At 35.1% G+C, this 11,089-nt stretch overlaps 2 protein-coding genes across 3 annotated transcripts in view; one reads left to right on the top strand and one right to left on the bottom strand.

Annotated features, from left to right (window-relative positions):
• Window positions 1–5,715, top strand: part of LOC117106753 (cell division cycle protein 123 homolog) — a 9,706-nt gene extending 3,991 nt beyond the window's left edge. The window contains exons 5-13 of the mRNA XM_033248173.1: window positions 1,146–1,241; window positions 1,544–1,650; window positions 2,098–2,152; window positions 2,805–2,880; window positions 2,991–3,113; window positions 3,555–3,583; window positions 3,901–4,002; window positions 4,391–4,525; window positions 5,476–5,715. Coding sequence (XP_033104064.1) covers window positions 1,146–1,241; window positions 1,544–1,650; window positions 2,098–2,152; window positions 2,805–2,880; window positions 2,991–3,113; window positions 3,555–3,583; window positions 3,901–4,002; window positions 4,391–4,525; window positions 5,476–5,538 — 786 coding nt within the window. The 3' untranslated portion in view covers window positions 5,539–5,715. The remainder of the gene's footprint in view (window positions 1–1,145; window positions 1,242–1,543; window positions 1,651–2,097; window positions 2,153–2,804; window positions 2,881–2,990; window positions 3,114–3,554; window positions 3,584–3,900; window positions 4,003–4,390; window positions 4,526–5,475) is intronic.
• A 482-nt stretch (window positions 5,716–6,197) lies between these two features.
• Window positions 6,198–11,089, bottom strand: part of LOC117106751 (solute carrier family 35 member E3-like) — a 7,037-nt gene continuing 2,145 nt past the window's right edge. Inside the window, exons 4-8 of one of the 2 annotated variants that reach the window (XM_033248171.1) lie at window positions 10,252–10,410; window positions 9,650–9,732; window positions 9,019–9,198; window positions 8,070–8,100; window positions 6,198–6,805 (exon numbers count right to left, since the gene is read on the bottom strand). In XM_033248171.1, coding sequence (XP_033104062.1) covers window position 8,100; window positions 9,019–9,198; window positions 9,650–9,732; window positions 10,252–10,410 — 423 coding nt within the window. In that variant the 3' untranslated portion in view covers window positions 6,198–6,805; window positions 8,070–8,099. The remainder of the gene's footprint in view (window positions 6,806–8,069; window positions 8,101–9,018; window positions 9,199–9,649; window positions 9,733–10,251; window positions 10,411–11,089) is intronic. The other variant, XM_033248170.1, reaches the window with a different exon arrangement.

Raw genomic sequence — 11,089 nt, 5'->3', positions numbered from 1 at the left:
GGCCATCAATCTATCAATTTTTTTTATGCACTAGTATCAACTCTGTCTCTTATACACATCTAGACATAGACTCATGTACTGTATATGACAAGAGTGGCATATACTCTGTATTCTACTAAATAAATGTACAAATTAAGGCCAAAAAAAAAAATGATTGTGTTGGCCCCGCCCGACCGACTCAAAATTTACGAAAAATTTATTTTATTTTATTTTTATTTTTTTTTCCGACAAATAACAATATTTTTTATGAGCTTATAAGTATGGAATAGCCTTGGCGAGGCTATTGGGGCCAAGACTAGCCTATTTTGCTGGAATGTACGCGATGCGAATCCAAAATTATTGTATTATTTGTGTATTTTCTACTTTTAAGTCATAACACATATTTGGTTGTTTTAAAAAAAAAAAAAAAAAACTTCTACCGACCAACCCATTTTTTGGATTTTCCCAAAACGTAATCAACACAATATTTTTTTTTTTTTTTTTTTTTTTTTTTGGGCCTAATCAAGAGCAGGCCCGTAACTAGAATTTTTTTGGGGGGGGTTCAAATTTGGAAAAAGTGGAGCTTTTGAAGATGTTAACGACCAACCAATTGCGCTGACCTCATAAATAAGAGTTCCATCTTGAAACTTGTATTAAATGTTGCTACTGTCTATAAAGATTATTTGAACAGGATTGTTTTTTTTTTTAAGTTTAAGCAATCTTCTTTCAAGATTTTTTTTTTTTTGCCATCCAAGCGGAGCCAGCTAGCAAACGGCGGGGTTCGTCCGAACCCCCGACCCCCCTGGTTATGGACCTGCAAGAGTGACATATTTACTAAAGTATAAGCCCGCTCCCTGCTTTACATGTGATTCCAGGAACCAGCCTCTCCACTTGCAAAAGCCCATTTGAATGAGTACCATAGCTTAGCTGACAAATACTTCAGAAAGAAAATCAGGTGCTTGAATTGAATTGGGGATTTAGTGTTGAAAACTTGCCTTTTAATTGTCCAAAGTGGAGAGAGTACAACCAAAACTCCAAAATTTTGCCCAAATTTGTGTTTAATGAGGGGTTATCCCCAGGCAATCTACAATATATATTACAATGTATCTTGATGTTTTGAATTAACAAGGAAACTATTGCCATTCAATTTCTCACAAAATTTCTAGCCACCCAAGTTTGTAGAGTTTGAAGCGACAGTGAAGCAGGCGATTGAAGCTCTTGGTGGCAGTGTTTTTCCTAAGCTGAACTGGAGCGCTCCTAGGGTGAGTTTATTGTTGGCTCGTGTGATATTAAAGTGATTTTTTTATATTCTCTAGACTCATCTGGGTTTTAAATTGAGGAATTTCAGTCCCTACAAGAAAAAAGAAAATTATGCCTAATGAGGGATTTTAGAAATATACGAGCTGGGCCATGTAGTACCACATGCAGTATACAACAAAACTCTTCGTTCAAAATCAATGTGTCAAAGATGTACTTCATATCCTATTGCAGTGCAATGTTTTATTGTTTTAAAATTTTGGGTATATGGATAAAAGCATATTTATCTCTTTTTTGTGTACCAAAGGATGCATCATGGATTGCATTTGGCAACACTCTGAAATGTGAAGGACTTAATGAAATCTTACTCCTATTGAAAAGTTCCGATTTCATCACCCATGATCTTACTAGACCGTAAGTTGTTGCATGTAAGATTTGATTCAATTATATCAAAGCTCTCATATTATAAATGTAATTATAAGCCATCAAGCTATCAATTTTTTTTATGCACTAGTATCAACTAGTGTACTAATTTTCCAATAGTGCATGGAAACCTTTATAGATTTATGTTATTATTTTAGATCATTGATGTTTACATGTTTATATTAATCTACCAACAGTAAAACCGAATGTAAACATGATATCCACTCAGTGGCGTATCTAGGGGGCATCTCCCCCTCCCATATTGAAAAAGTTTGAACCAAAAAAAATCATGCTCACACCTCATATCATCTTATTTTGCGAGTTAGCACCCCCTCACTAAATCATCGAGGCCACCACTTCATCTTTCCCTCCCCCCCAAATTCAAGACTCCTAGATACTCTACTGTATCCACTATTGACAGCTACTTTCTTCTGTTAGGTTTGACTGTTGTCATGACAGTGGGACTCACAGTAGTGACAGTGTGCAATATGAGGTAAATTTATTTGTTCATGGATTTTTTATACAATTTTCATTAAATACTTTTCAGTAAAAGAATTAATCCCTTGGCATACCAAGGTGCATGTTTCCTCAGTGGACTCCCACTTTCCTGCAAGATTTCTTTCATCTTGTGCCACTGGTCTTAAAGTCAGTTTCAGGAGCGGTTAATGAGATACTATTTTGAATATTTAAAAATTGGAGGAAAAAGGGTGGGTGGGTACATGCGCCCTGTTCTCTTTCGGTATTACCATGCATATCGTAACAACCAACTATTTTGTCTGTATCAAACATTTTTCCCACTCCAATGTGCCATGTTCTTTCATGTATTGTCTTACACCTCACTCTAGTTCTGTTTCCTTTGGATATTCATCCGTAAAACAGACTGTAAGGCCTGTGCGAGGAATAACCTTCGCATAAAAATTAAGCCTAGAAATCTGTCTGCCCATTTCTGAAAATAAGGGACGATTTCCACACAGATTTTGCTGAAAATTAGGCTTTGACCTAATGTTAATATGTAACCAATGTATTATGTAGTAGTTACAATTCTGCGTACGGTATCATCTGCGCAGTTAAAAGACTTCACAGTATGGTCTGTATATAAATATGACTATAACTACTCTTGTCTTATATTTGTTGATTTTCTTAAGCTGGTTTTAAGAGAGTGGTGCAGCCTAGCCCAGTCTATGGAATTCAGAGTGTTCGTAAAACAAGGTGTAATTGTTGGTAGGTGAATTATTTTGTTTACAAGTAGTACTTTTTATCTTTGTTTGTTATATTTAATGTCAGTAATAGATGACAAAATTATATTTGCTTTCTTTGTCTTTGTCCTGCAGGTATATCACAAAGAGATTTCACCAATTATTTTCCTGAACTCAAAAATATTGCAGCCAGGTTACCTCGTGAAATTCAGCGCTTCCATTCTAGACACATTGCTGGAAAATTTACCCTTCAAAATTGTAAGATTCATGATTGTAATGTATAAAGTAATTGGGTTGCTGCAGATTTGTTGCCTACTGGCATGTTTACAATCATCGTCATCCTTCGGCTGTTGCCAAGATTATGTACACAGGTCTAGGCACATTGCCACCAGGCCTTTTGCCACTCTAGGCTAGTTGCCACCCAAGGCTAGTTGTCCCCAGGCCTTTTACCCCCAGGCCTTTTACCTTGTCTATAGCTCTATGCATCATACATCATTGGTCAGAGTATGTCACATGATACAATATTAAAGCATTAGTATAGAATATAAATTCATTCTTCCTTGATTAAATATATATTTATATCGCTGGAAAATTTACATGACAGTATGCAACCCTATTTATATGAATACAAAAATAAGATTATGTTTACACAATACATTTCCATAGTAATTAAAATGATTTACCTTTTAATTATTTTAGATGTGTTTGATGTTTACAGAAGAGCTACGGTAGGTCTAATTTAATCTATTTAATAAAAATCTAAAAAATAAAAAAAAAATTTTAGTAAATAGTTAAACCTGTAATGACGAAATTATATCTTTGAAGCTATTTCTACCTTAGTTTGTGAACCTGCCATCTACTGGTAATAATCTTGAATGAAAACAAAATTGTAATTTTCGCATGTTTGCCATGAAATAGTATGTTTATGAAAGTCTTGTATCATTTAACCCGATGAATCTACGATCCAAGTATAACTATCAGAATTTGTTTGTTCCTCCCCGATAAATCTATGATGCAAGTATCACATTTTATTTTTTCCTTTTAGAATAACTATCTTTTGATTGATTTCAACCCATTTGGTGAGGTCTGTGACAGTCTATTATTTTCCTGGGAGGAACTGAGAACACGTCAAGTAGATGGAACACAGGTGAGAAAGCATGTCTCAGTTGGCTTTTTAGTAAGCTGTTAAGGCCAACTCAGACAGCGTCGGCCGACGCAGCCCGACCCGATTTATCGTCGGGGACAGTCTTGAGCAGTCGTGAGAAATATTAAACATGTTTAATATTCTGATGCCCCTGATACACCCCATCGCGTCTGCGTTTAACTCACACAGACCCGACGCGACAACTAATCGCGTCGGGCTGCGTCTGCCGACGCTGTCTGAGTTGGCCTTTAGTGGTTGGCCACTGAGTTGGCACTTTAAACATTAGATTTTGTAGGGATGTGAAATACAGTGCAATGCTTGTTTTTGCCACATACACACAAGTACTGGACAATTTCAAAATCTAAAATATTGTTTACATTATTGTTTCTAGGAAGATATATTTCGGTATGTCATGCAGCAAGAAGGGGTGAAACCAAACCCCTATGGGCAGTACAGGGTTCCAACCGATGTTATTGATATAGCTACTGGATCTGACCCTCAAAAACTTGTTGACTTCCTAAAAGTGGTAAGATTTAAAATAGACCTATCTAGGGCTCTTCAACTCTGTCCATACGATTAAGTTTTGCGACAAATTTGCATGATTTACCCATGGACATGTTGATGTCATATCACATCCATATAAGGGCATGATGATGTCATATCTTACACTTATATGGGAAAATCTTGGGTATTTGTCTCATAAAACTTATGGAGTTGGTATGGTTTTCTTCGATGTGAAACACAACAAATACTGAAGTCTTTGACTAACTAATGGTAGCCCATGGGTATAACATGCTATGGAAAGAATCTGTAAGAATTGCTGTGTGGATTGAATTGAATAAATCGTTACAGTTTAACCAAACTAATAATTATTTATAATCATCACATTAATTGTTAAACTAAACCCCAAAAAATATATTGGATAAATAATTCACTGTACATTTGTACATTAGTTTATGGTTTATTTTCTTCTCTATGTTGTTAAGCACCTCAAGGTAGTGACAACCGCGAGGCGCTATATAAATCGAGAGTTATTATTCAGTATACTTAATGTTTTATGTAGCGCCGCTTGTTGGTACGAAAGGTAAATTCATGAATTGAAAACAATGAATGTACTTGGGATGTTTTTTGATCTACTATCAGCAGAACTTAAACTGGCACCGATGGGTGCTGGTGCTACTTGTTTGGTGAGGCGTTACTAGGTGTTACGCAACGCCCTCTATCAACTCTCCCATCACGGTAGATGCCGGGGGGGGGGGGGGCGATTTTTCAGGGTGTAAGTAGCACCAATACCCAGCCTGATGAAGTTTTACTGATAGTAGATCGAAATGTCATACGTATTTATTCATTGGTTTCAATTCATGAATTACCATTCTTCACTATTTGGAAGCCATTATACAAAAAATGTATTATACAATGTTTTATTATTTTATTGGAGAGCATTTGATATTCTTCATACTTATTAACTCCATACAGGAGGCCGAGCGACAGGCAAGAGAAGATTCTACCAAAGACGACACTGATGATGTGGAAAGATGATGATTAGGATTTAATAATCTAATTTCTTATATTTATTTCATACATGGCTCAAATGCATTTGTACATTTTGGTTCAATAGTGAGGGACCAATTGCATAGCAAGATAATTTTACTAAAAGCATCTGGGTTGGAAAAAAATTTGATGAATAAAAAACTACGAGTGCTTGGGAGCACCATTTAGCTCTTGCTCAAGGTCATATCATCAAATACAGAATGCCAAGTGACATTGTAAACAGCTCCTGGGGTGGATGCAGTATTTGGCAATAGGGGGTGCATGAGAGGCCACATCACCTTAGCCCCAACATGGTTGGGGAGTGTTCGTAAAATTTTCAGTATATGGACCTCGAGGATAAGACAGTAACTCCAAAAAGAGACAGAGACATTTTCTATTTGGTCATTTTCAAGAATACTGGTGAGAAAATCTCACCCATCCATATATGTTTACAATATTTACAGAAGTATAACAGAAAGCAAATAAAAACCAACCAATCAGATTAAAATCAAAGTTATAACCAGCCAATTAAAAACAAGGTAATTAAAAATGAGGACCTCTAGGTCTAGATGTGTGCAAGATCTGAAGCAGGGTTGCAATTAATGGCAGCACCAATGGGGTAGCACAGGGGTTCAGTTCCCCATCGGAGAGCCAAGCATAATCGTTAATTATCATATCCCTATGATGGACAGCTTAGACCCACTCTCTGCAGTAGTGGGTCCATTTGCAATCTTTTACATTTCAAGCCAAACTTTAATCAACTCTTGCACCAATAAATCCAGTGAATAATAATCATGCTAGCAAATGGTGAATACATAACCTCCTTGATGGAGGTAATAACAATAATAATGATAACAGATGTTTTCAGGGACAAAGGCTTTTGGGAAGAAAAAAAAATAATTGATTGATTGCAATATTGTCTTGATTGGTCCCACTTTCGCCCCCCCCCCCTCCACCCACATCTCTGGATCTTCCCCAGGTTTTTAACAAAGTCTTCATTGTCATAATAATACTTAAATACAAAAACAATACAAAATTTTTAAAAAACAAAAAAAAAGTATGCCAAACAAAAATACACAAAACTGAATTAACTTACAACTATTAAAAATGTTAATATCTTACAGAGGATACGATATAATTTAGACATTACATGAATTTTACATAAGTTATTTGTTTTTTACTACAGCTGTTTATATTTTTGAATTCTTGTTAAACTTTACTTTGTACTGGAGTGCTTCATTGGGAAATATTTGGTTTTTCTTCACTCGACTCTGCACTGTGAAAATAAAATTGGAATTGTAAGCATAAATTTGTTTGATATAACAAATCTTTAAAATTAATAAATTGTTAATACTTGGATGTTACAAAAACAATTGAAACAAATAAACCATAAAAAATAGCAACAAATCACAAGTATTAAAAGCCACTGTTAGCCCTTTGAAAGAAAAACCAATGTAAACATAATGGTAGATGATTTTAACAAATCTTAAGCTTAAATTTGATCTGCAATAGAGCTAAAAATATTTTTTTAATGGAAACTACTGCATGCCAAGTTTAAAGGTCATTATCCTAGCAAGCAAAAAAAAAGTCAATTTCCTCTGCAGACAAATTACATTAGAATATGCAAAAGCCGACGGAGTATTTTAAGACAGGCAAAGCCAAACAACACAGAAATCACACAAAATAAATAAAAATTTACATTCGAGGAAGATGGATAAGAACATGAAACAAAAATACAAAGAAAAACAATTCGTTAAAAAACCAAGTTAAAAAAAATTGAAAAAACTTGTTGATTTAAAAGAATTACATAATCTGTACCTACTTTGAAAACAATTCAGTTTTCACTAATCAATGTTCTCCTGAAGCCGGATTTTCCATCCTAATTTGCCGGAATAAAAGTGGTTCCAACGGGAATTAAAAGTCAGTCTTAATTGTTTAAAGACTAATGTTTATCAAGATTTTTAGATGTTTCATCGTTGTTATTTATAGGCTTCTTGTCTTTGTCTTTTTTTTTTTTTTTATTGAATTCTGCACACTGAAACCAGAATATAATTTTTTATATATAGTGTTTGTTGACAGTCTGAGGCTTCTTCAGGGTACTACCACCCTGTGGAAAAATCCTTGTCCGCGTTGGCATATTTGACGTTTTGCTCCTTAAAAATGCCCAACACATGTTTTCCCCCGTTATTTGAAGAATATCTACTGTAGTGTATAGAACATATTTCTTATTTCATAATACTGAAGCACAGCAGAAATTGCCCTCGAATTGTAAACTTGAACAAGAGGTTAATCAAACTTTGGTGCCTGAAGAACTAAAATATCAAAACTGCAGTCTGAAGAGCAGACTACTAGAACAGGTGTGCAAGACTACTTGACCAGGTGATTGTGGGATAAAGGAGAAATTATTAATAATGATTAATTTCATGCTCTGTTACACATTGTCAGGTGGGTGATTTATTAAATTACAAATAATTTCTGTTCATTAGTTTTTACATATTTTATAAAACTTGCAATGATGGAATTCATGCTTCATCTCTCACCTTAATAAGCAAAGCCTGATCAAATTAAAATCTGTAAAATATGACATGAGATAAAACAAATATTGCTAAATTATTACTACTTGCATTACTACACTGTGAGTAGAAAATATAATGTACATAACTATTAGGAGAATCTAATTCTTTTTTTGTAAATCCAAGTACATGTATATAGTTACTGTAATTAAAAGAAAAAACCTACAAATTATGGCAGTACGTACTATTCACATTTCTGTTGAACACAGTACTATGCAGGGGCAGATTCTGGTATGTCCAAAAGGCGGGGCCCCAAAAGTGGGACCGATCGAGATAACACCATCCCAGGGGTCTAGAGGCATGCCCCACAAAATATTTGTTTTCTAGACGCCCGAAAATAACCTCTGAGGCATCTTGGGCGATCAATTTTTTCTTTTTCTTTTTTCTCTTTATTTTACTTTCCAAAAAAGGGGGGGAACCTACTATGGGATTTCAAGGCTAATTGTCTTACACAGTACTATGCAGGGGCAGATTCTGGTATGTCCAAAAGGCGGGGCCCCAAAAGTGGGACCGATCGAGATAACACCATCCCAGGGGTCCAGAGGCATGCCCCACAAAATATTTGTTTTCTAGACGCCCGAAAATAACCTCTGAGGCATCTTGGGCGATCAATTTTTTCTTTTTCTTTTTTCTCTTTATTTTACTTTCCAAAAAAGGGGGGGAACCTACTATGGGATTTCAAGGCTAATTGTCTTAAACCACTAAGCTACATCTTTTATGATAACTTAAATGATGATAAAATCAGCAAGAGTTAGTGACAAATAATAGTATCTATCACATATTTACATGTATTTATAAAAATTTTAAGGCAGCCTGTTATTGGCATTTGATTGCTGTTGGATGTGTTTTTTGAAATAAAAAAAAAAACAGATTTGTTATAGCACTTTATTATTAAAAACCAATCTTTTATACTTACCAGACTTTTGTTAGTAGCTTGTTAGTCGATTGCTCTTCAAGCTTAAAATGTGTGTAGAGAATGATTCCAAACAAAGTCATAGCAACTCCAAAAGTCTGGTTAAGGTGGAGAGGGTCACGGAAGATGAAATATCCACCTAGTAGCGTCGAACAGAATTTGAAGTGTCCTACCATGTTGTATCTGAATCTCAGTCAAGAAAGTTAATTATTTTGCTGATAAATTGATGAGACACTATCTAAGTATAGGTGACTATCTGGGTATGAATATTCAGGTATGCACAACTAAATATCCCGGTATGGACAATTATTCGGGTATGGTCAAAATTCTGGGTAAAGATGTCTATTCAGGTATGGGAAATGCACTGGGTATTAACAGCTGTCTGGGTATGGGCGACTGTCCATGGTACATAGGTAAACATAGCAAATGTGGCAGATGTTATAATTGGCAAATTTTCTTTTTTTTTAGATAAAATATAATTTTTTTCTATCAATAACATGATAAAGCATATAGAAAAAAATAATTATTTAAACACATTATGATTTTAATAACTATAATGATATGCTATTATGGTAATTAACAACAGATAATTAAGGATATCATATAAATGTAATTACAGTTTATTAAAGGATACGTGACAGGTGATGTATTTCCAATAATCCAAAAAATTGATAAATTGACAGAAAAAGCAACAAATCCTGAAGCAAGCATTACAAGCTGAAATTTGATAAAGATAAATTTTATTAAATATATATTTTCTACCATTAAAAAAACCCTCCAAAATTTGATTACAATTAAAAAAATAGATCAAATGATCAACATCGTATCATTTATTGATTTCTTATAAATCAAATATGCAAAAGACTTTTGATAAACTTTTAAATTATAAGCAGACATTTTCCTACAAAAATCCATACAACTATATGTGCTTCTTATAAAAACCAACAACTGCTGATAATTGTTGTAATAATTTTTCGTTACAAAAGAAAAACCTGCATTAAAAGTAGCAGTGCTCTGAAATCCTCAATTGCTTAGGAACTAGGCATTGTTGACATCAAGTGTCAATTTGGGAATGGTTTTTCAAATAATTTTCAACATTAAAAACTCATAGAATGGTGATTACTGTAGTCACACCATAAACACTGCCAGACTTGATAATGCACATGCTATAAACAAAGCATCAAGGCTTACAAAATCAAATTTCTTTAATATATAAAAAAAAATGTTCAAACTTACAATAGCACCAGAGGACCACGGTTGAAAAAGTCCACCAGCAGCAAAGACTGGTTCAAAGAAAGGAATGATGATTAAAATGAGGATGCAAGATAGAGGAGCTTGGTAGTAAAGCAGTTGCATCGAATTTACTTGGAACTCTTTCTGCTTTGTAGACACCCACTGTGGATTCAAACACAAAACTTTAACTACTGCATCTGTCCTACATTGAAATACTGATTAATTATTTGAACACTGTATGACCACTCTCCATGAGTGTAGACTGCAGGGGTGCTGGCACACCCACCCACCCCCTCCTCCCATGGCAGCAACTTAGTTTCACCATTGTGCGCTGAACCGTGGAGATCTTTAGGTCCCATGGTTAATTACCATCGCTGCCTCTCATTGTATTTCAGCTGGAGGGCTGAAATACAAGTTATAATAGTGCACCATCTTTCGGATGAGACGTTTAAGCCGTTGGTCCCGTGTGCATTATGGCCTATGTGCACGTTAAAGAACGCAGTACACTCTTCAGAAAAAAGTAAGAGATTGTCTCCCGGTGTCAGACCAATCACCACCAGAAGGACCCCACTGGAAATTAGTCTCTTTTAGACTTTCATGAGCTATCCTTGGTGTTTACACCAAATTAATTCAATTCAATTGGAATTGGACTTCAGTTCCATATTCTCATTTTTTGCACAGCACCCCTCTCCCAGTCTGAAACCACCCCCTCTCCCCTTGGCAGTAGACTAGTTCCACTAAGTGGATTAAAATACATAAATTAACCATTAAATTTTCATTGGAATAGGGATTCTGGGATTTATTTTAACATTCTCATTTTTCGCACCCTCCCTCCCCCCCC

Source organism: Anneissia japonica, unplaced genomic scaffold (genome assembly GCF_011630105.1).
Source record: "Anneissia japonica isolate Jap-2015-1 unplaced genomic scaffold, ASM1163010v1 scaffold287739_len226637_cov155, whole genome shotgun sequence".
Classification (NCBI taxonomy): domain Eukaryota; kingdom Metazoa; phylum Echinodermata; class Crinoidea; order Comatulida; family Comatulidae; genus Anneissia; species Anneissia japonica.
The sequence above is the reverse complement of the archived record's forward strand: the minus strand, read 5'-3'. Positions and strand labels throughout refer to the sequence as shown.